Source organism: Pseudoliparis swirei, chromosome 23 (genome assembly GCF_029220125.1).
Source record: "Pseudoliparis swirei isolate HS2019 ecotype Mariana Trench chromosome 23, NWPU_hadal_v1, whole genome shotgun sequence".
Lineage (NCBI taxonomy): Eukaryota > Metazoa > Chordata > Actinopteri > Perciformes > Liparidae > Pseudoliparis > Pseudoliparis swirei.
This window is the reverse complement of record NC_079410.1, coordinates 5,011,907-5,034,376: the sequence shown is the minus strand read 5'-3', so window position 1 is coordinate 5,034,376 and position 22,470 is coordinate 5,011,907. Positions and strand designations below refer to the sequence as shown.

The 22,470-nt window shown below is 47.9% G+C and overlaps 2 protein-coding genes across 2 annotated transcripts in view; both read left to right on the top strand.

The window, feature by feature from the left end:
* Positions 1 to 17,626, top strand: part of srcin1a (SRC kinase signaling inhibitor 1a) — a 39,547-nt gene extending 21,921 nt beyond the window's left edge. Inside the window, exons 12-24 of the mRNA XM_056406876.1 lie at positions 881 to 901; positions 1,650 to 1,825; positions 4,001 to 4,176; positions 4,959 to 5,089; positions 5,636 to 5,783; positions 7,115 to 7,421; positions 8,117 to 8,375; positions 8,686 to 8,825; positions 8,908 to 9,060; positions 9,545 to 9,667; positions 11,130 to 12,008; positions 13,777 to 13,914; positions 17,543 to 17,626. Of these exons, the coding sequence (XP_056262851.1) occupies positions 881 to 901; positions 1,650 to 1,825; positions 4,001 to 4,176; positions 4,959 to 5,089; positions 5,636 to 5,783; positions 7,115 to 7,421; positions 8,117 to 8,375; positions 8,686 to 8,825; positions 8,908 to 9,060; positions 9,545 to 9,667; positions 11,130 to 12,008; positions 13,777 to 13,914; positions 17,543 to 17,548 (2,657 nt within the window). The 3' untranslated portion in view covers positions 17,549 to 17,626. The remainder of the gene's footprint in view (positions 1 to 880; positions 902 to 1,649; positions 1,826 to 4,000; positions 4,177 to 4,958; positions 5,090 to 5,635; positions 5,784 to 7,114; positions 7,422 to 8,116; positions 8,376 to 8,685; positions 8,826 to 8,907; positions 9,061 to 9,544; positions 9,668 to 11,129; positions 12,009 to 13,776; positions 13,915 to 17,542) is intronic.
* A 17-nt stretch (positions 17,627 to 17,643) lies between these two features.
* Positions 17,644 to 22,354, top strand: LOC130189342 (mucin-7-like). Its single transcript, XM_056408129.1, has 2 exons — positions 17,644 to 17,709; positions 17,866 to 22,354. Exons 1-2 carry the CDS (start codon positions 17,707 to 17,709, stop codon positions 18,292 to 18,294), a joined length of 432 nt encoding a protein of 143 aa, XP_056264104.1. The 5' UTR covers positions 17,644 to 17,706; the 3' UTR covers positions 18,295 to 22,354.
* The last annotated feature ends 116 nt before the right edge of the window (positions 22,355 to 22,470 follow it).

The following is a 22,470-nucleotide window of genomic DNA, read 5'->3' as shown; positions in this document are numbered from 1 at the left end:
TTCGTGTTTAACATGAAAACTCACACTTTTATTTATCGAGTGATTTGCAAAATGTATAGAAAATATAGTCAAGACATTGACAAGGTTAGAAATAATGATTTTTATTTGAAATATTAATTTTGTTCTTCAAACGTCAAGCTCAAAGGAAGGCCAGTTTTATCGCTTCTCTAACCAGCATAACTGTTTTCAGCTGTGCTAACTTAAAAAGGGTTTTCAATGGTTTTCTAACCCTCCGTTAGTCTTCTAAGGCGATAACACAATGTACCATTAGAACACTAGAGACAGGCCTCCACACACCTGTGTAGATATTTCATTAAAAACCAGACATTTCCACCTAGAATAGTCATTTACCACATTAACAATGTATAGAGTGTATTTCTGATTAATTTAATGTTATCTTCATTGGATAAAATAGTGCTTTACTTTGACAAATAAGGACATTTCTTCGTGACCCCAAACTTTTGAACGGTAGTGTAGGTGTTTAAAGTTACTTTAAAGGAACAGTCCGATGCACTAGAACGACACAGATACGTATTTAATTATCGGGAAGCTTTAGGCTTTAGGCTTTAAGCTCACAGTGAACAAACAGGAAGCCGGGGGGGACACGCTGGAGAGGCTCAGGCGGACATGAAGACCTTCAGCTTTTAACAGCTGAAGCTGTTTCACAGACATACACCACACACCTTTGTATTTGGTCTAGGGAGTCTAATTCCTCTCCTTCCTGTTTCTGTCCCATCTCCTTAATGTCAAAGTCTTTGAGTCATTTTCTCTGGTGAAGTCGATCCAGGATCATCATTCTGTAAATATGAACTTTTAAGACGTTCCTTTGACTCGCTGCCTCCTCCTCATTAATGTCTCGGTAACTCTCTCTACATTCCAGCTGGACGGCTGAAGCACAAAGGTAGTCCATCTCTCCTCCTCCTCCTCTCCTCCGCCCTTCTTATTCCTCCTCTCAAGTCGCATCTCATGGCTCTCTGCTCGCTGTATGGGTGTGTGCTGTTGCTGGGTAGCTGGCGGCGTCTATCCTCACGTTTTTTTCCCTACTGGCTGGTTTCCCAGAGCGCTAACCCCCCCCCCCCCCACACACACACACACACACCCTCCCACTCGCCCCCCCTCCCTGTCTCCGTCTCTTAACTTTTTGAATTTCTGCTTGGGAATTTCAGAAAGTTGGCTTTGTCACAGACTCGTCTCTCTTCTGTAAACGTGTATGACTGTGTGTGTGTGTGTGTGTGTGTGTGTGTGAGGTGTCGATGGCCGTACTCGCAAAGCCCTGTGTGTACATAAGAGCATGGTTATCCCCTGTGTGTCACTACTGAACAGACTAATTGCACCTCTACCTGGGTGACTAATAGCATGAGCTCTCGCTTCTCCCACTGGGCCATTACAGTTATGTGTGAATATGGTGCTTTCTGAGCATCTCACACTGGATTTATTCCAGTGTGTGCCCAGATGATCTATTTACGTACATTTCTTTGGGCCTGTGTGTGTGTGTGTGTGTGTGTGTTTGCTCTGTTGCGCCGCGTGACTGAAGACCTCACGGGAGCGCAGCCCAGCAGACTAAATCAATTTGTTTCCCGACGACCTCCTCCCGCTGACGACTCTGTGCCCCCCCCCTCTCCCCCACATTCCCGCTCTGTGATTGGCAGCTCCCACGCCGTCGGTGCCGCTCGCTCTGATGCCGCTCGCTCTGATGCCGCCGCCGCCTTCCAACACGACGCCGGTGAACAGCACCGGGCGCCTGCAGATGCAGCTGCACCTGCACGGCCTGCAGCACAACGCCACCGACCTGCGCAAGCAGCTCGGCCAGCTGCGCAAATTACAGGTGCGAGAACAAGAAATGTAGTTTTCTATTAGTGGCATCGACCCATGAATATAGTTTGTTTTTGATATTCTAGTTCAGATTTCCTCCTTTTCCTTGTTTTTTTTCTTCTTTTTTAATAGTAATGTAAGACCATGTCCATGTTACACTTTACATGTGGTCTGATTTTGTTCCACCTTTTTCCCCAAATATGTAGAAAACGGCCAAATTCGTCTTCAATATTCGAATTCTTTGAATATTCTTGCATTGGTCAATCTCTCGTCGAGTGTACTCCGTCGAGTGTTCCAACACACGCGCTCTGTACGCAGCATTTGATCTTCTCTTCAACGCTACAGTAAATAACACCTGCCGGTTCACGGACACATTTGAGGTCACCGCGCCTTTGGAGGATTTATAATTAAAAAAGAGCGAGCGGAAGTTAAAAAGCTTTTTAATTTGTTATATTTATATGTGCATTTACGCGGAGTTTTAAATAATGAATATGCTTTTAAAAGAAAGACGCTCAGAATATAAGCCGGCGTTGTCGCACATTTTTCACGCTGCAAGTGAACGCACCTTCACTAAAAAGACATTGAATGTTTATTCTTTGAAATAAAACTATTGTCTCTCATTCATTTGAGTCATTTAAGGTTTATACTGTATGATTTGGAATTATCATCGTTAGTTTATATACGACTTTTTCAGACTTTTTCATGGATGCGTCGAGATTTTAAAAAAAAGTGGTCGTGGACATTTTGTTTAGTCATGAAAAAAGTCCTGGAAATCCACTGGTCCACATGAACCCTGCACAAAGTCTGATGTGCCTGCGTTGCCATGGTTACCGGTGAGTCAAAACGCTGTGACGGATGACGGGGCAGGTGGTGCGTTCACTTGTTCCCCCCCGACGGCAATCGCACAAGCTTCTAGAAGCGGCCGAGCAGTGAGCGGGGGGGGGGGGGGGGTGCACCCAGGCCTGACCGCTGCACCTGGACCTGTATCGCTGTATCAACTGTACATGCTGCTCGTGCATTATTCAGAGCCAGTGTGCAGGGAGACAGAGGCAGGCGGCTGGGAGAGAGGGAGCACACCATCACAAAGAGAGAAAAAATAAATCATTTCTCTGTAAATATTAATTTTAGTGTGTTTCTATTTGAGCATTCCTGTGCTTAACCAGATGCCTCCGCAGCACCAGTGGTGGTTTATGTATCGGGGGACTGCAGAGTAGTTTTAAATGTTAGCGATATCGGTGCGTATAGTCTCCCCTCCTGCAACATAAGGCCGATCAATTATTCATATTTCTTGCTGACCAGGTGTTTTTCATGGCGGGGAGTTGTGTTACACGTCCTGTCGAATATTCCATTTCTAACACGGAGAGGGAGCCGAGTTCACGGCTCAGCCTCCCATCTCCTCGGGGCAGCCCGGGCTTTCTGCGTGAGGAGAAACATTCTATGCACCAGGCTGACACACACACACACACACACACACACACAGACTAAAGACTCACACAGGGATCCGGTGGCTGGATGACACGTAGGCAGTCGCAGCAAAGCGCTCTGGTGGCAGAGCAGGGCTCAGACTGGAGGGAGAGGCCTTCCCCTCGCTTACAGCTCCTGTGAATCACCGAGGTTTGGAAAGCGCCTCGGGCGACGGCGACTCTCCTCCTCTTCCTCCTCTTCTTCTTCTTCTTCTCTCCGTCCCGTTGTTCTGCTGCGAGGAAAAAACACTTTTCATTCAAATAATCCCACGAGGATAACGTTCCTATGGAGTAGAGTGCAAAGAGTTTGCAGAGTGAACACCGAGCCCTGCTGAAGAAAGAGCACACGCATCTCTAACACTGTGTGTGTGTGTGTGCGTGCGTGTGTGTGTGTTCATTCGTGTGCGTTTGTGTGTCTTTGTGTGTGTGTGTGTGCATGGGTGCATGTGTTTGTGTGTGCATGTGTGTGTTTGTTATATTTGTGTGTGCGTGTGTCTGTGCCTGTGTCTGTGTGTATGTGTGCGTGTGTGTTTATTTGTGCGTGCGTGTGTGTTTGTGCATGTGTGCTTGTGTGCGTGTGTGTGTTTGTGCATGTGTGCTTGTGCGTGTGTGTGTTTGTGTATGTGTGCTTGTGTGTGTGTTTGTGCATGTGTGCTTGTGTGTGTGTGTGTGTTTGTGCATGTGCGTGTGTGTGTGCGTGTGTGTGTGTGCGTGCGTGCGTGCAGATAGAGAACCAGGATTCGGTGCGGACTCTGCTGAAGCGAACCGAAGCGGAGCTGAAGGTGCGCGTGGCCGACGCCCTGAGGAAGCAGGAGGATCCTCTGCAGCGACAGCGCCTCCTGGTGGAGGAGGAGAGGCTCAAGTACCTCAACGAGGAGGAGCTCATCATCCAGCAGCTGCAGTCAGTGACAAGAGAATAATGTCTTTATTTAAAAAATATATATATAATATTAATAATAATTCGAACATCAGCTGAAACATTGAAGCTTTGAATTGAATATAGAATCCCGACGTGACTTGACCTCCGTCTTGTTGAAGACGAGACTCCCATCGCACGTTTCGTAATTGCTTCAAACGTGACAAAGTTCATATCTGTTTTTATAATTACGTGACTCGGAAGGCGACGCCTGCGACGGGATGAAATTGCGACGTGTAATTAAGCCGGCGTGGAGCGAGATGCTCATTAAGATCTGAGGTACGCGACGCGCCGGCAAACTAATTGAAGTGACTTGGAAAGAAGAACAAATCTCCAGTCGAGAGCTACCTTGAGATTTAATAAGGAGATAAACGTGCCGCCGCCGCCGCCGCCTCACACGTGGAAACGCTCCCGGATCTCACTCGTCGAGCGGCGTTTTTTTGTTGTTGATTGCGGTCTAATTGGTTAAACTGTTCGCCGATCTCTGCTAATCAATGTTAGTTACTCTGCCCGGCTAATAGCCAATTCATATTTGGTTTAATTATGCATGGAGCGCTCGTTCATTACGTAACCAGCAGACCAGCTCGATATCGGAGCTGAATAAACTCATAATCTCTGGTTTAAAAAAAAAACCTGGCGACACCGCATTCCCGATCCAGCTGTCCGCCGCCGGCTGATTGGCAGAGCTCATCCTCGGATGAATAGTCAGTGGACTCTTTAAGTGTGTAAGTGTGGTGTTCAGCCCTTCTGTCTGTTCCACCGCTCAGCGACCTGGAGAAGTCCGTGGAGGAGATCCAGAAGGAGTCGACCGTCAACCACAAGCTGGTGACGGCGCAGGAGCTGGAGGAGAAGAGCACGTTGCTGAGGAAGCTGGGAGAGACGCTCACGGAGCTGAAGAGTGAGTCACCTTCTCATTTCCTTTAACTACTCACCGAGGAGACGATTATCTCGGCGTCACCCGCAGCCGGCGTGTCAAGCGTTGTAATAATCGCTCTCAGACGGCTCGTTGTCTTCATCATAACGATGTGTTCATGTTCCTACGGTCACGGGGAACCTGGAAAAGTCATGGAACTTTAAAATGGTTATTTCAAAGGCCAATGAAACGTCAATGTGAAAAAAATAAAATCACTAAAGTTTTGGAAAAGTCATGGAACTTTAAAATAGTTATTTCAAAGGCCAATGAAAAGTCAATGTGAAAAAAATTAAATCACTAAAGTGTTGTGTTAATTTACTCTGTATATATACTGTATGCTTTGGAATTCTCATTTTCTCACTTTTTCATGTCCACGCCAAAGATTTTGTCCTGGAAATTTGGTTTAAAGTCCTGGAAAGCCATTGGTCAACATGCGTATGAACCCCGCTGACCATGTACAGTTAAAAACATGCTGTTTTTTTCCTTCTTTTTCGCATTGAATTGATTCATTCCCGGGTTCCTCTCCTGCAGATCAGTTCCCCGGCCTGCAGAGTAAGATGCGGGTGGTGCTCCGGGTGGAGGTGGAGGCCGTCAAATTCCTGAAAGAGGAGCCGCACAGGCTGGACGCCCTTTTGAAGCGCTGCAAGGCCGTCACGGACGCCCTCGCCACCATACGCAAGTACGAGCCTGCTCGGCACCCGGTGACAGGTTTTCAAAGACGCTGAATGTAGAATTCCTAAAAACTTTTCCATCATTTTTTAAGTAATCCCATAAATACTGCTGGAAGTGACACTTGTAGTGAAGTATGTCCGACATTAGCCAAAACGCACCCATTTGTAATCAATCGGAGGAAGGCTTCATCCATCTGTACCTCCGCCAGGCAGATTATGTCTGCAGTCCTCTTTGTTTGTCAGCAGAACATTATGGATTTTTTTTCTTTCAAACCTGGTCGACAGACGGGCCTTCGGACGGAAGGACGCATTTATTTGATATGGCTGTCGAATCAGATTAGATATTTCCGGCATTAAATATTTATTGTTTGTAGTGGAAAGCTCTTAGAACCAGAGACGTGATTTACGATCACAACGTCCGTGTAAAGCCATGCAGGGCGTGTTCCAGCGTCTCGTATTAGAGTGACCGGCTGACTTCCCGGGTAACGCTCTAATGGCGGCTCCTTTCAGCTACAAGAAGAAATACTTTAGATTTGTTTATGGCGAGCGTTAAAATTCTGCTAACGAGCCGCGTGTCCACAGACAGCAGCTGCACTTCCTGCTCTCCTTCACCTCGCTGACCAAAAGGCTTATCAAATGAATGTTTCCTCTCATAATAATAATAACTAGAACGGGCACTCGGTAGAGCGCATACCTTCGCCGCAGACCTTGACCTTTGACCCGATCGATCCCAAAATCTAATCAAATGGTCCCCGGATAATAACCAATCATCCCACCAAATGTCATGCGATTCGGTTAAAAACTTTTTGAGTTATGCGAATAACACGCATACAAATAAATAAATAAATACACGGCGATCAAAACATAACCTTCCGCATTCCACAGAATGCGAAGGTAATAATAACTTTATTTATATAGCACCTTTAAAAACAATGTTTACAAAGTGCTCCACAGAGAGTCAAAGCAAAACAAATGGAAAAGCAAGAAACCAATATTACATGTAAAAATATATATTAAAATTGAAATAAAAAATAATAATAAACAATTAATTAAAAACCAAATAAATTAAAAATAAATCAAAAACAGACAAACTAAATTAGGGGAACCAAAGTTCTGCATAAAAAGACTAGATCACTTAAAAGCTGTTCTAAGAAGTGATTTAAAAGAAGTTACTGATAGTAAGGGTGGAAGAGAGAGAGGTCTGTTCCCTTCACAGGGTTCACATCTTTTCCACCCCCCATACAATATTTTTGGCATTCGGCATCTTCACGCAGTCGTGGATTACCCACGTTTCATTTCAAAGAGCTGCTTGGTGAGTTCCTCCTCCGTGTCTCACCAGGCAAGCCAACGAGGTGGTGTGGAAGAAGCAGGAGGACTTCTCCAGCCCGTCATCGAAGCACAACGACGACTCGCGGAAGTTTTCGGACTTCGACATCTCCGCCGGCCCGCAGCTCTCCATCAACGACCTCGGGGGAGGCAACAGCCTGTCCAACTGGAGCCCCCACGGCAGCCTGAGCCGAGGCCACGGCATCCTGTCCGCCACGCACAAGGACAGTCACCCTCCGGTTCCCCACAAGGGCAAAGCCCTGGAGGAGCTGGAGCGCCGCGCGTTAGCTGACAAAGCGCTATCCGTGGAGGTCCGACTGGTAGGACTCGTTTCTTCCGTTTTCCCACGTAAAGCTGCGTTTGCGAATTGTTGGCGGCAGTAGTTTCCCACGCAAAGTCGACGTACGGACGCCAGCGGTTCAGATAGACGAGAATTGACCGGCGAGGAAAAAATCGTCTCTTTCGCCTCAAGTCTAAATGTTTCAACGTTGGCTAAAAGAACGCCCGATGCCGAGTGGCGAAAGCCAATCACCGTGGAGACGCTCCGCGTTGGTGAGTCTAAGTCTCGTTGGTGCGGCTGCTGTTGGAAGCGGCAGTCGTGCAGACGTAGACGGTGAAATTCACCGAGCTGAGTGAGTCTACGGGTGATGTTATGTATAAATATATATATATATATAAATAAATATATATATATTTATATATATATTTATATACAGTATATATATATATATATGTTATGAACCCAACGAGGGCGTTAGATGTTCCGACGTGTGTGGGATGTCCTCAAAAAGTATAAAGCAGAACTATTGGTTATTTATTCCGCGGTGGATGAAGGAAATGATAACGGTTTCCACGGAGTAAAGCCCCGGAGATAAGCCCCGCCCCCTCTAAGGCACGAATGACGAGAAAAGCCCCAAATTGTCAAGCGAGTAAACTCTCGTGAGGAAAGTGGTGCAGCGTTCATCTGCGTTCAAACGAATCCTTTCCAAAGTGTTCAAAGCAGTCTCTTCCTCAGGCTGCGGAGCGGGACTGGGAGGAGAAGCGAGCCAGTCTGACCCAGTACAGCGCCCAGGACATCAACCGGCTGCTGGAGGAGACCCAGGCCGAGCTACTGAAAGCGATTCCGGACCTGGACTTCGTCGCCAAGCAGCTGAAGCCCTCCTCCAACACGCCGCCCTGCCAGATCCTGAGCGGGGGCGGCGCCCAGGAGCACCGCGCCAGCAAGCCCCAGCACAAGCTGTCCGGGAAAGAGGGCGGGTCCAGGCGGGGCTCCGGTGAGATGGAGCGCTCCGTTCATTGTCGAGCAAAACAAAAAAACAGCTCTTCAAGAGATAAGAAAAAAACAGCGTTCTTTTTTAGAGTAAATCCAATTAGGTTGAGAATAGTTTGACGAGCCCTGCAGGTCATCAGACTTTGTAAATTCAATCAGACACTCGACATTGAGTATTAAGTAAAGCAGGTTTTTACACACACACACACACACACACACACACACACACACACACACACACATTATCCTGCCTACAAAGGCCTCACAGCTTGTTCTAAAGTCGTTTCTCAAGATGCCCCAAATGCTTTTTCCAGACGAGCTGACGGTGCCACGATATCGCACAGAGAAGCCCTCCAAGTCTCCTCCTCCTCCGCCACCTCGACGCAGTTTCCCGTCTTCTCCGAGCATCACCAGTCGCAGCGGAGAGCCCCTCATCCCTGGAAAAAGTATAAAGGTAAGAAACATCGACAAAGAAATGTATAAAAGAACGTCTCGTGAGATCAAAACATCGTGTCTCTTGTCTCGGGGCTTTGTAGAAGTCTGAATCTGAGGAGAACGAAGGCCAGAAGCTGCACGTCAAACTGAGGAGGGCCGTGTCCGAAACCCCCCGCCCTGCGTCTACACCCCCCACACTCGCCTCTGGGGACCGGGAGGATAGAGAGGAGGAGAAAATCGCTGCACAATTAGAGGTAAACAAAGAAAAACACAATTATAACCCCCAATTAATCGCCGTTCATTGACTCGGAAAACCGCGCTCTTTTCTTATTTTCTTATTCGCGTTACGTCCACAATCTGCCAAATGTGTGTTCTTCTTCGTGCTCACGCTTTCAGATGCGCTCGCCATCTTTTTACCACATGTTCAAGCAGCAGGTGCCATATGTCCTCCCTGCCCCCCCCCCCGGGCACTGGGAGAAGCCCAAAGATCACACACACACACACACACTGCTCAGTCACACACATCGCCACCCTGGGCGCACAGATCACACACACACACACACACACACACACACACAGACAGATGGACCCCGACGACGGCTGCTTGGGACTGTTTGAGACGTGCCGGCCTGGAACTTGACGGAGCGCAGAGAGAGTCAAACAAAAAGCCCGTTCTGGTTACTCAGGGTCCGCTTGGTTGTTTGTGTCCTCGATTTATGACCCGTGTTCCCTCCACAGCTGTTTGAGAGAGTCCCGCTCAGGCTCCGCCTCCCTCTCCCCCCGCCTGTTAGCCCTCGCAGCAGGAACAGTGGTTCCCCCTGCAGACCGGACCTGCGGCCCTCTGAGGCCCCGGGGCCTGAGGTATACCCCCCCCCCCTCTGGAGTGCCGTGGATTGCTGCCCTCTATAAACCTCTTTGTTTCCTTTCCACCCCTCCACCCCACGCAGAGCCACATCCACTCCTCCTCTCTCGTCCATAGAGGGAACCGAGTCTCTCCTCAGTGGACGCCCTTGATCTCGATGCGTTGCTCGCGGCGCGTTTTTAGGACATTTTGGGAATACACCGACGCAAAGTCTTCTTTCCACTCGAGCCTGCAGTTTTGTAATTATGCGTTACGCGTCTCAAACTGGAGCAGAGAGACCCGAGTGGCTGACCGCCGATGAATGGAATTGATTGCGAGCGTGACCCTTTACACACACACACACACACACACACACACACACACACACACACACGACTCAAGGTGAAATAGCATTAATCATGTTGGGTCATTTTGGGACATTAAAACATAATAAACCGTGCGTATGCAGCTGCAGGCGAGCGGCAGCATTAGCATTAATTTGAGAGCGATGTTCCTCTAACGTTATTACACATGACTTGATCTTCCCAAACGCCGGAGGAAAGTATCTTAAATGTGCCCCAGGTGCTAATTGCTCATTTGTCTGTCAGTCGGTGAGGAGCAGGCCGCGGACGGAGATTTTTATTCCGTTTTTTTTTTGCTGGAAATGGAGCTGAGACTCAACCACGAAGCATCTGTGTCACCTGTCGGGGGATTCTTCTGTGATTGTGGTGAAACATCTCTCTATATTGACCTTCGCATTGAAAATGCGGAAGGTTATGTTTTGATCGCCGTGTATTTATTTATTTATTTGTATGCGTGTTACTCGCATAACACAAAAAGTATTCAACCGAATCGCATGAAATTTGGTGGGATGATTGGTTATTGTCCGGGGACCATTTGATTAGATTTTGGGATCAATCGGGTCAAAGGTCAAGGTCAAGGTCATGAAAAGGTCAAAATCTTCTTTTATCATAGCACGGTCAATTTCTATCCAATTGGCATGCAACTAATGCCAAAATGTTCATAATTCAATGCCCAATCTTGTGATATGCGAAGGTATGCGCTCTACCGAGTGCCCGTTCTAGTTTATTTAATGTGAAAGTAAGACATATTTTACTTTGCACACAACACAAATCCACAGTGTGTATTAATGCACTTTAGTGAAAACCTAGACTTTAAAGGGATCTCCATTTTTCTTCTCTCCTCTATTGTAAAAGTTGAACATTTTTATTTCCTTCATGCTTTTCCGCTCGTGCAAACACGCTTTTGTCTCTGACTCATCAGAGGCGACAGGAAGGAGCCCACGCGTGTCTCCAAGCCGCCACACGCGTGTTCGCGAGTCATCGAGACTCACGCGGCACGCGAGTTGCTCTTCTGTCTTTTCCGCTTGTCTCGGTTTGCAGTGGTCTCCCGCGGCGACGCCGTCGCGCCGCAGCTCGCCTCGTTTGAATTTTAAACCTCGAGTGCTCTCCTCGTTTGTAGGGAAGCCGCTTGTCTCCCGTCCCCAGCGTCGCCTCGACGGAGCGCTCGCCGGCTCCGCCCGCCGCCTCGGAGGATCCTGTCGGGGACGCCGAAAATGACCCCGGAGAAGAGAGTCCCCGAGTCTGCCAGCCGGCGCCCTCCGGAGGAAGGGAGTCCTCCGGGAGCCCTCCTCGGCGAGAGAGAGAGCGCCGCCGCTTTGAGGAGGAAGCCGAGCGTATACAGGAAGTCGCCCTGCTCCTGACGGAGCTGGAGGTCCGGGTGGTGTCCCCCGCCGAGGCCCAGGAGCTCCGCGGGTCTTTAGGGCGAGCGCTGCAGACCCTGATCGTCTACCCGCACACCAACGAGCTCTCCGAGGTGCAGCTGAGCGGCCGGCCTCTGCTCGTGCTGCTCCGAGACGGGAACACGGTCAGGGACGCCTACAGGCTGCTGCTCTCCTTTGTGGAGTCCTCCAAGCCGGTGCCCAAGCCCCGGGGGAAATCCTCCCTCCAGTCGTGTGGGCGGAGCTCTGTGGCGGAGGCTCTGAGGAGAGGGGCGGTGACCGGGGACAGAGTGCTGACCCTTCGTCACAACGCCGGCATCGGGGTCCCCGAGGCGCAGCCGCCGCCCAGTGGGTCGGAGCTCTCCGTGGAGCGGTCGGGCCCGGCCGACCAGACGGGAGCCGGAGACGCCGGAGACGCCCTGCGACGCGGCGCCCGCAGGCGGATGGACAGCCTGGAGGAGACCATCCGAGAGCTGGAGAACACCTTGATAGAGATCGGCGGGCATCCGACCGCAGAGCCGCTCCACGCCGAGGCGGCCGCGAGGAGCGGCCCCGCCCGGGGGAGCAGGAGGCCGGCGGTCCCGCCCGAGCCGCCCTCCTGCAGCGCGGCGCCCATCCAGGTTCTTTGCCTTCCTCCTCGCCACGCTGACTCCCGCTCTGAGGCGGCGTGCTCTGGTTTTCTGTCCCCGTTGCTTCTCTCCGGGTCTCTGTTGGAACTTCACCTCCTCTCCTCTGATGTCTGCTCCCTGACCCCAGAATCATCGGCATTTGATCGTTTCTTTTAAAATGGAAAAGATGTGAGAGGGGACAGACAGCAGACTTCCTCTCTTCCTCGCTTCCTCTCTTCCGCTCCACTCGTCTGTTCTGAGATTAGTGCCGGAGATGTTGGTTGTTTATCGGTGTGTCCTGGCGTCTGTTTTCTGAAACCATCGAGCCGACCAGACGAATGCATAGATATATACAAACATCGTAATCTTTCTTCTTCTCTCTCTACATGTTCGCTTGATCTTCTCATCTTTGTTCTGTCTTGTTATCGAGTCTCTGAGATCATTTCAAACATAATGGATGGATGGATGCTTTATTACCTTCGCATTGAAAATGCGGAAGGTTATGTTTTGATCGCCGTGTATTTATGTATCAATTTATTTGTATGTGTTTTCCTCGCATAACACAAAAAGTATAAAACCGAATCATATGCAATTTGGTGGGATGATTGGTTATTATCCGGGGACCATTTGATTAGATTTTGGGATCGATCGGGTCAAAGGTCAAGGTCATGAAAAGGTAAAAAATCTTCTTTTTACCATAGCGCGGTCAATTTTTATCCAATTGGCATGCAACTAATGCCAACATGTTCATAATCCAATGCCCGATCTTGTGATATGCGAAGGTATGCGCTCTACCGAGTGCCCCTTCTAGTTAATCCTGCAAGGGGACGGTATTCCTTCATAATGATATATATATTATATATATATATATATATATATATATATAATAATGATGATGTGTCAAGGTACCTCATCTGTTATTTAGTAAAACAAGCTTGAATGTGTATTTTATGTATTGCGTCACATGATACACACCAGAGGTTACACAGAAATCATTTATTTCAGGAACCTGTATGATGAAGACAGACAAATATCACATCTAATGCCCTTCTTGTTAATATCGAATAACCACGTGTTGATTGAACTCTTATTATTAGACTCCCCCCCCCCCCGCCACACACACACACACAATCGCTGTGAACGAGGCCCACGGTGATTGATAGTCGCACGCCGTCGCGCCGCGTTCCAGCTCCCGTGTGATGTGGCGTCCCCCGTGGGCGCGGCGGAGGATTACAGCGTCTTCACACATTGTCGCGTCACTCCAACTTCAACACTTCAACACTCTTCCTTCTCTCGTGCGACATTTTGCTCGCCGAAAAAATTCCCGCTGACAGGTCGAGCCCCCCCCCCCGCCGCCGCGTTCAAGAGTTTTTAATCAACGCGTTAAATAAAGCATCTCGAAGACACCGTGTGTATTTTACCTCCGAGGAGAAAAGGGAAGGCGGCGTTCTTTGTCTTTAATTACGCCGGCGGAGGAAGAGTCGGCCGTTTGGCGGCTTCATCATTTATTGGTTTATCCTCCAGCTAATGTCTCCGTGTGTGCAGATGAGGCTCAGTGGGATGGAAATGCAGGCTGAGTGTGTGTGCTTGTTTTTGTGCGTATGAGGAAGCAGCTCAGCGGGGGAGATCATTTAGCGCGCCGCCTCGGGGATCCCGCGCCACGCCGGTCCTGATGCTGCGTTTCTATATACCCGCTTCTTTTACCCTTTTCAGGGTAAATGAGTGAGCATGCGCTTGTGTGTCCTGAGGTCTGATTCTCGCGTCTCTCCTCTGCCTCCAGGGGGGCAACAGTTCGGGCGTCGATCCGGTCCTCCACTCCTCCGCCGCCTCCAAACTGAAGCACCTGCAGCAGAACAGCACAGACAAGACGAAGAGCGGCAGGAGAGAGGACTTCCTGAAGCTCCAGGGCCAGCACCAGGTATGTCCTTCATACGTAGAGCTCCGTCAGGGGCCCAAAGCACGCTTCATCTGGCGGGATCGGTCCTCTTTTGAGACATTAAAAAAATATAAAAAAGGCTTGCACAGAAGAGGGGTGTAAAAAAATAAGATGATGATCATTATATATTTTTTAAATGTCCCTCTATCTGAATCTGGGGCAGAGAGGCAATGATCTGTGCCGGCTATAAATCAAAAGAAGACGGGGGAGAGGTTTTAATGGATAGTTTACTGGCAAATTGTGTGACCTTGTTCTTGCTATAGAGACACGTGTTGTTGTTGTGAAGGTGGAGGCACCTCCGCACAGCTTCAGCCCCGCTGTAATATTTAAGATGCTTTGCGTCGTTTTATTTGAGTCTCAGAAACACTGACTTCTCTCCACATTTGGAAGAAACGGACACAAAGATGAACTGATTGGATTAGAGGTCAAAGGTCACTGTGACCTCAAGCGTCCACTAGAGGTTTTTTGACCTACAAACTCTTATTGCTAATTACTACCAATTTCCTGTAAATGTCTCACAGGATAAAATGATGACGGGACAGTTTGGACATGGATGTAAACCGATGACACACAACCACTAGCTGGTATTTCTATCAGTTTTTTGTAAGACTATGGCCATTAATTACATTTAAAATCAGTCTAGCTAATGATCGAGAATCCTTTGGTGACGGAGAGATGACGCGTGTGAGACGGGTGACGGTGGTGGAGGAGAAACGCTCCAATTATAACTCAACTGAGGTTTTTAAAAACTTTTTATTCATTGATTTTTTTCTGTTTCACTGAACAAAAAAGAACGAGACAAAACATTGTGAATGACAAAGAGAGGAGGAGAAATAAATGTAAAGAAAAGACAGACAGTAGCGAAGTAGAAAATATATATAGTAAATTAAAAGTGGGTCATCAATCTCCAATTATAGCATCTCGACCAATCAAAAAAAGAAATCTTTACTTAGCGGTGTGTATTATCACGATAGACCCGTTTAAGCCTCTCTTGAAAATAAGTTTCATATCACAACAACTTGAAAGCTCCCTGCTGACGCCTCTTTCTATACAGACGTTGTTATACATTCGCCTGATCGCTGGCTCAACACTTTTTCATTCAAATTAGTTTTAATGCTCCAGCATTTCCAGCTCAATAAAATGAGGTAACGGCCTGGACATGAAGACGAGGGAACTGCTGAAGCGTGTGGGTCCAGTAGTGCCGGGAGAAGATCTTTGCACTGGGGAGTGGGGGGGGGGGGGGGGCTTTATGTCAATGTAATTTGAAAAATAACAGGAGCAGTGGAGTGAACCTAAACCTTCGTAGCCCTCTGACTCTGACGGAGCATTCAGACTGAAATGCGGTCCTGGAGATTGCAGAGAGATAAATGTGTTAGGCGGAGAGCGAGCGACGTAATGAAGCTTTGGCTGAGAGAAGATTGGGAGGAATCTCTGCGGCGCCGCGTAATAATCGCCCCTCGAGTCTCTAGCAATCACTGATTATTCAATATGAAGAGGACGTCGCTCTCTTTTCCCCGCCATTAAGTCGTTCATGTTTCCTCTTCTTTGTGTCTCTTTCCGTCTTCCATCTTCCTCTGCAATGTCGCCCCGGTTCTCCTTTTCTCTGCCCCTCCCAAACGTCAGTCTCTCTCACTCCCCGGGATGTGGGAAGTGGAGTCCCACTCTTATCTCATGAAAGCAAGATGAGTCGCCGTGTTTTCATAATGCCGCTCACACGTGTGTGAGGAGCGGCGCTCAAAGGGACTCTGAGGTAATTGTCAGCGTGGGAAGTCGTTTACGAGCGGAAAAAAAGAAACAAAAGAACCGGCTGATAAAAACACGAAGAGAGCAAACAGTCAGCTGTTGGAAGCGTTCACGATAAACAATGACGGCATTTTGAAGCACGAGGCGCAGCGAGAATGTGGGAGCTGGAGTCGTCCAGTGGTAGGGTAGCCGTACGTAGGAGGTGTGGAGAGGTTTTGGTAGTTTAACTCGCCTCAGGACCAGTGCAGAGGAACAGGTTGGCAGCCCCAAAGTGTGTCTATATTCTATAAATTACTATTAAATTAATAGTTATCTAAATGCATTGTGAAAAAGAAATCATGTATATATATGAAAAAAAATTACATTTGTGAAATTATTATTTATTTGTATCATTATCTTTTGCATAACATGATTTTTTTAATAAATACTTTTTTTTTTAAGGTAGTGAAATTATCTTTTTTTTAACATCATTTTTAAATGACAGGAACAGTTTTTTATAAATAAAAGATTTTAAAAAAGGTTGTGAAATTATTATTATTTATTCTTAGCATAATTGCTAAGAATAAATATTCATATATCCAGTATTACAGGAAGGGACTGAACGTGAGATGAGAGGTTTTTATTACCTTCGCATTGAAAATGCCGGAAGGTTATGATCGCCGTGTATTTATTTATTTATTTATTTGTATGCGTGTTATTCGCAAAACTCAAAAAATATTGAACCGAATCGCATGAAATTTGGTGGGATGATTGTTTATTATCCGGGGACCAGTTGATTAGATTTTGGGATCGATCGGGTCAAAGGTCAAAGGTCAAAGGTCATGAACAGGTCAAATTCTTTCGCAGAACTCAAAAAGTATTGAACCGAATCGCATGAAATTTGGTGGGATGATTGTTTATTATCCGGGGACCAGTTGATTAGATTTTGGGATCGATCGGGTCAAAGGTCAAAGGTCATGAACAGGTCAAAATCTTTTGCAGAACTCAAAAAGTATTGAACCGAATCGCATGAAATTTGGTGGGATGATTGTTTATTATCCGGGGACCAGTTGATTAGATTTTGGGATCGATCGGGTCAAAGGTCAAAGGTCATGAACAGGTAAAAATCTTTCGCAGAACTGAAAAAGTATTGAACCGAATCGCATGAAATTTGGTGGGATGATTGTTTATTATCCGGGGACCAATTGACTAGATTTTGGGATCGATCGGGTCAAAGGTCAAGGTCAAAGGTCATAAACAGGTCAAAATGTTCTTGAATCGGATGAAATTTGGTGGGATGATTGGTTATTATCCGGGGACCATTTGATTAGATTTTGGGATCAATCGGGTCAAAGGTCAAGGTCAAGGTCATGGAAAGGTCAAACTCTTTTTTTACCATAGCACGATACATTTTTGTCCAATTGGCATGCAACTAATGCCAAAATGTTCATAATTCAATGCCCAATCTTGTGATATGCGAAGGTATGCGCTCTACCGAGTGCCCATTCTAGTTGTCAGTGTTGTGATACAATGACATTTCAAAGATAGAAATACACAAGAGGAATACAAACAAGTCAAACAAGATCAGATGTGATGTTGCCTGTCCGTCAGAATATTTTTCTGTTTCTTCTTTTTAATGAGTAAGTCATTAAAAAACGTGTCAGACGGTGACGTGGTTTTGTTGATCAGAGGTCATCATGTGGACGAGGCGCCACACATGCTGATATCACCCTGAATAACAATCTCCTGTGTTTGTCTCTTGTCTCCCCCCCCCTCCCGATAAACTACCCGTGGCCTTAACCACCCCGTGGGAACCCTCCGTGCCGCCCTGCACCCCCCCCCCCCCCCCCCCCCCGACGTCTCCTGCCCGCCTACCTCGACCCAGCAGCAGTGAAGCGACCCGTCCGTGTCCAGCAGCCTCTTTATCCTCCCTCTCCTCCCGTTCACCTGAGAGAGCGACACGCACATCCATCTGCCCGCCCCACCCACCCCACCGTTTTACTTTCACGCCTCCAGTGTCGACCCTGAATTCCGTGGGCGTGTTTGACTGTGATGGTAAGGGGAGGGGCTGCGGGGGGGAGTGGGAGGGGGCGGCGCCCGGACAATTTTGAGACTTTAATCTTTCATGATTTTCCCTTCGATCCCTGAACACCCCCCCGCCCCTCGCCCTCCTCTCCTCCCCCCTCTTCTGTGTCCCCGCTCTACCTGAAGGCCTCGGGGACCAACGGCGCCGGTGGCGGCGTTGGTCCGCAGCTCTCCGGCATCAAAACGGGACTCATCTCGGGCCGGGCGGCGTCCCCCGCGGCGGCGTTCGCCCCCGGCCTGAGGAAGTACCCCCAGGAGGGGGCGAAGACCCCCCCGAAGGCCTCCTGCAGCCAAGCCAGGGCCCTGCTGGTGAGCCTGTCCGCCTCCGGCCTGAGCGCCGAGGCCCTGCTCCTCTCCTCCACCCTCCGCCGCCGCCGCCTCCTGCGCGAGCAGCGAGCCTCCTCCTCGCCCCCGCCCGGCAGCCGCTCCACCCCGGCTACTCCCACTGCTTCCTCGCCCTCCCCGCCCTCGTCCTCTTCGCCCACCACGCCGACTCCGTCCCTGTCGCCCTCCTCTCCCATCCTCGCCTGCGGCTCCCGAACCCAGCGGTCGTAGCTCCGGCCTCAACGGCTGCAAGGCGGGCGGCAGCGTGCACGTGGATACGGACCTCGGAGGAGGAGGAGGAGGAGGAGGAGGAGGAATTCAAACACCATCACATCATGAACCACAAAGACAAACTACATTATGGGATGCTCCAGCATTGTTTGGTGTCCTGTTTTATTCCAGGAATTCTTCTCCTCTCTCTACTTTTGATTTCACACTTTCACGACCAGAACTCGAGCAGAACTCTGACCCGATGCGGCCCGGAGGCGGTCTGGGTGGATGTACCGGCAGCAGCAGTCTCATAGAGACCCCCATCGCTCACAAAGGGGGTTCTTAGTGGAGTAGACGTAATTTCTAAACCGTGACATTTATCAGAAGAAAAAAAAAAATAGAGCTACAATAACCGCCAAGTGAGTCCAGTAGTTGTGTGTGTTCAGGATAATATTTGCTCTGAAAAAAAAAAAGATCACGATGGTGACGATTGTGGTTTCACACTGTTTGGTGTTAAGTGGTAGGTTGTGGGCGTGGCCTGTGTTTTAGACTCTGAACTGGTGCTACGTGTTCCCCTCTGTTTCTACACGCTGTGTAAAGAGTTTACATGGTCGTCCTCCCCGAAACTTTAACCCGCGCTTTGTTTTTTTAACGTGTCTTCTTTGAGTTCACGGACATGCCTCCGCCTACAGACTGAAGACGAGCGACGAGGAACGTTCAACTGGAAAAGTGTATTCACGAAAAAGCACATCGTTCGGGGACCGGAGTTATAACGGCACATTTCTATTAGTAATAGAACCACAAGGGGGGGGGGGGGGCAAGGCGTGTTGAGTTTCTCTCCATACGTGTGTGTATTAACTCGTTAATTATGACAATCAGGATGTTTCCGCAGTAGCGTCCAACAGGTTGCTCTGGCGTTTTAGCACCTGACATCACAAGCCTTCCCAAAGACTTGAGCACACACACACACACACACACACACACACACACACACACACACACACACACACACACACACACACACACACACAAGCAGTTTGCAGAAGCACAGAGACAGACTCGAGATACATATTTAGTCGTTTCAGAATATCTCGTGATATTTCTAAGCCACATCTGTTGCACCGCTGATGGTGACGGAGCTGTGAGACGGGTCGGCTGGGTTCTACTGACGCACTCTTTTATTCTCATCTTCAAGGTTATGATGACGGGAAGCAACGTCCAAAGTATTTAGCAGTGTGTACGTCTTATTGTAAAACATAACACCTTTGAACAAGAAAAAATATCATATATATATATATATCTTTCACTGCAGTGAACTGATGGCACTTCAACGTCTTCGACCCTTTTACATTGAAGGATGAAGAAATCGGCACATTATAAATGAGAATATAGAAATGTAAAACGTGAGCACAGTTTCCTCCCGAGACACTTGACCCTTTAATCTAATGTTGTGAATCTGCCTAAATATGATGAGCACAAAGCTACACACGTTCCCCGCCGCCCGTCAGATTCCCAACATGGCCAATCGCCTCGTTTGCTTTCATTTCCTGCTTGTTGAAACATTCATGAATGTGAGGCCTCTGGTGGGCATCAGTGAGCGGCATGTCACATCAGAGGCCCGTCAGTGTAAACCCGGCAACAATGCCCACTGGTCACAGACAACGGGATTACTTTCCATTTGTTTTGAGTGAAATTCGATCATTTGTGGCATTGAGATTAAAACATGTGCAAAAGGGGGATTGTGATAAAGAGGAAAGGGGATTAGTTTGGGGGGGTCGTGTTATCAGGCCGGCTTTGACCCGACTCCATCCAGAGTGCTGGTTGATGTGAACGGGCCAATGAGATGAGAGGAGGGCCCTTCAGCAGCTGCTCTTTGTCTTCGGTGTGAGATGAGAGCCTCAGCTGAGGTTATCCCACATCTGATCGAACTCACGATGGACACGATGTGCAATATGTAAAAGGCACTGTGGCACACGTTCTGTGGTCGCCCCCCCGGGGCCTCAAGGCGTCAGGTGATCTCTGTTCCAGTATTAGACCGGCAGCCGGGTCAGAAGAACCCGTTGACCCAAAGAAGAGGCTACGCTGGAGCCCATTGGCTCGTTCCCTATTTATTTTTTGGGGGCGTCCTTGCGTCTGCGTCGTGGCGCCGGCGGCGTTTGACTGAACGCTCCCCGAGCTCGCGGCACACACGGCGACTCCAAGCCTCGACCCGCCTCCGGGCGGGTTCAGGCCTCCGGGTTTCATATCGCGGGAAGTCGGATGACAGGAATTCACTTTTCACGCTCGGATCCATAAAACTCTTTGAGTTAAATGTGCCCCTCCCCCCCCCCCCCCCACCGAGTAAAGCGTGGGATGGACTGCGTGGCCGCGCTCTCTGGAAGGATTTTTGTGAACTCACGTCTCACACACACACACACACACACACACACAGTGGATCCCCCCCCCCCCGGCAATCAGAAAGAAACCCAATGCAAACTTGAAATGAAACATAGAAGAAATATACATATATAAATATATCTAAGGGAGATGTTTGTGTATGATATTATAATTGTGAAGAAAAGTGTGACACATATATATATATATATATATAGGCCTAGATTAAATGATATACTGTCAAATGTCATCATCTCTTCAGTTTTATATATCCGTGACCATTTTGTACAGATTCTTTTCTTTTTTAAGTCATCGAGAGAGATATTACATTTCACACCGAGATTAATTATTCATACGCGGAACATTTTTATATTTGTTTAAAGAATATCTGTATTGATAGACAGTTAGCCTCTAATATATATATATATACGCTGAAGTTCATTTTTTTATTCTAGGTTCCAGGAGTTAGATTTTATTTTGAAAAGCGCATCCCTGAAAATGCTCGTTCAGCTCCTCTGCACCTTTGCCTCTTTAAAGGTGAAAGGTCACCATTGAGGTGTGGGGGGGGAGGGGGGCTGGACTAGTGCCTGTGCTTAAGGGGCTTATTTTGCTTCTATCCTTTTGATTTCAGGGGCTATTTTCTGTTTGTTTTTTTCGGGTTCCACCCCATCCTGTATTTGTGATTCAGCTGGTGAGTTGGAGTCAGACACATTGTTGTGTAACTGCTGTGAAAAGGTGAGTTCATGGGCCCCCGAGGGATCCGGGGGGTGAAGTAAGTTACACAGCTTTAATTTGTGCTCCTCCTGGATGGAAGAACGTGTCGCTGCACCGGGGGGCTTTAAGTGATGGATCAATGAGGGGCGTGGAGTAAAAAGTTTAATCTCTTCCTTTGCCATTTTTTATTTTTTAAATAACGACCCGACCGTCCTATATAGTATGTATATGAGATTTTTACATGAATGTGTGGATGTTCAAAAATCTTGGCATCAAAAAGTATCGAGAAACTACAAATGTACTTTGTAAATAGGCCGAGTCGTTCCTATATGCGAGTTCAACGTCCGAGGGCAGATGTTTTTATTCATAAATACTACGATGACGATGGGTACACAACGGTATGTATAGGTTAAAACAATGCATGTATAGTCTCAAGCAATCGCACGGTGCAGTCGAGAAAAAAAAAGATTTTTAAAAAAAAGTTGTCGACGTGTTTTTCTCCAAAAAAATGAGAGAGAGGGAGAGGAAAGCGGTTTTACGTATTCGGGGTTTCACAAACATGAGTGAAGAGATATTATTTGGGTATCTCTGACACAGGCATGTTCAGTGTTACTGTGATGTTATGTGACGATGAAGATGAGGATGACGAGGTGAAGGATTCTCGAACACTTGAACGCACCATCCACAACCAGAGACGTCACCGGTGATGGTGTGTGTATGTGTGTGTGCGCTCTTCCCACTGAGCGATACTCCCATTTTGTAGAGTAGTTTGATATAAGAACAAAACATATTACAGAAAATAGATCTATAATATAATGATATATCGATTTAAAAAGCCTACCGATACTGGGGATAACTAATCTATCAGTGTGGATGATATCCTGTGAGAAATGTGTGTGTTTTTCCCGTGAGGAGACAGTTGAATCTGCCTTCTTTTGTACATACATTTGCTGTGATTGTGCGTCCAATAAAGGTGCAGCTCTCTTGTACGGTGGCGGCGTCTGCTCTTGATTCGTAATCGCCCGTCGATGTCGTGAGTGGTATCCACGGCAACGGGAACCGAGGCACACGTAGCATCCCGAGTCGGATCAAATGAGGTCAAAACACGGA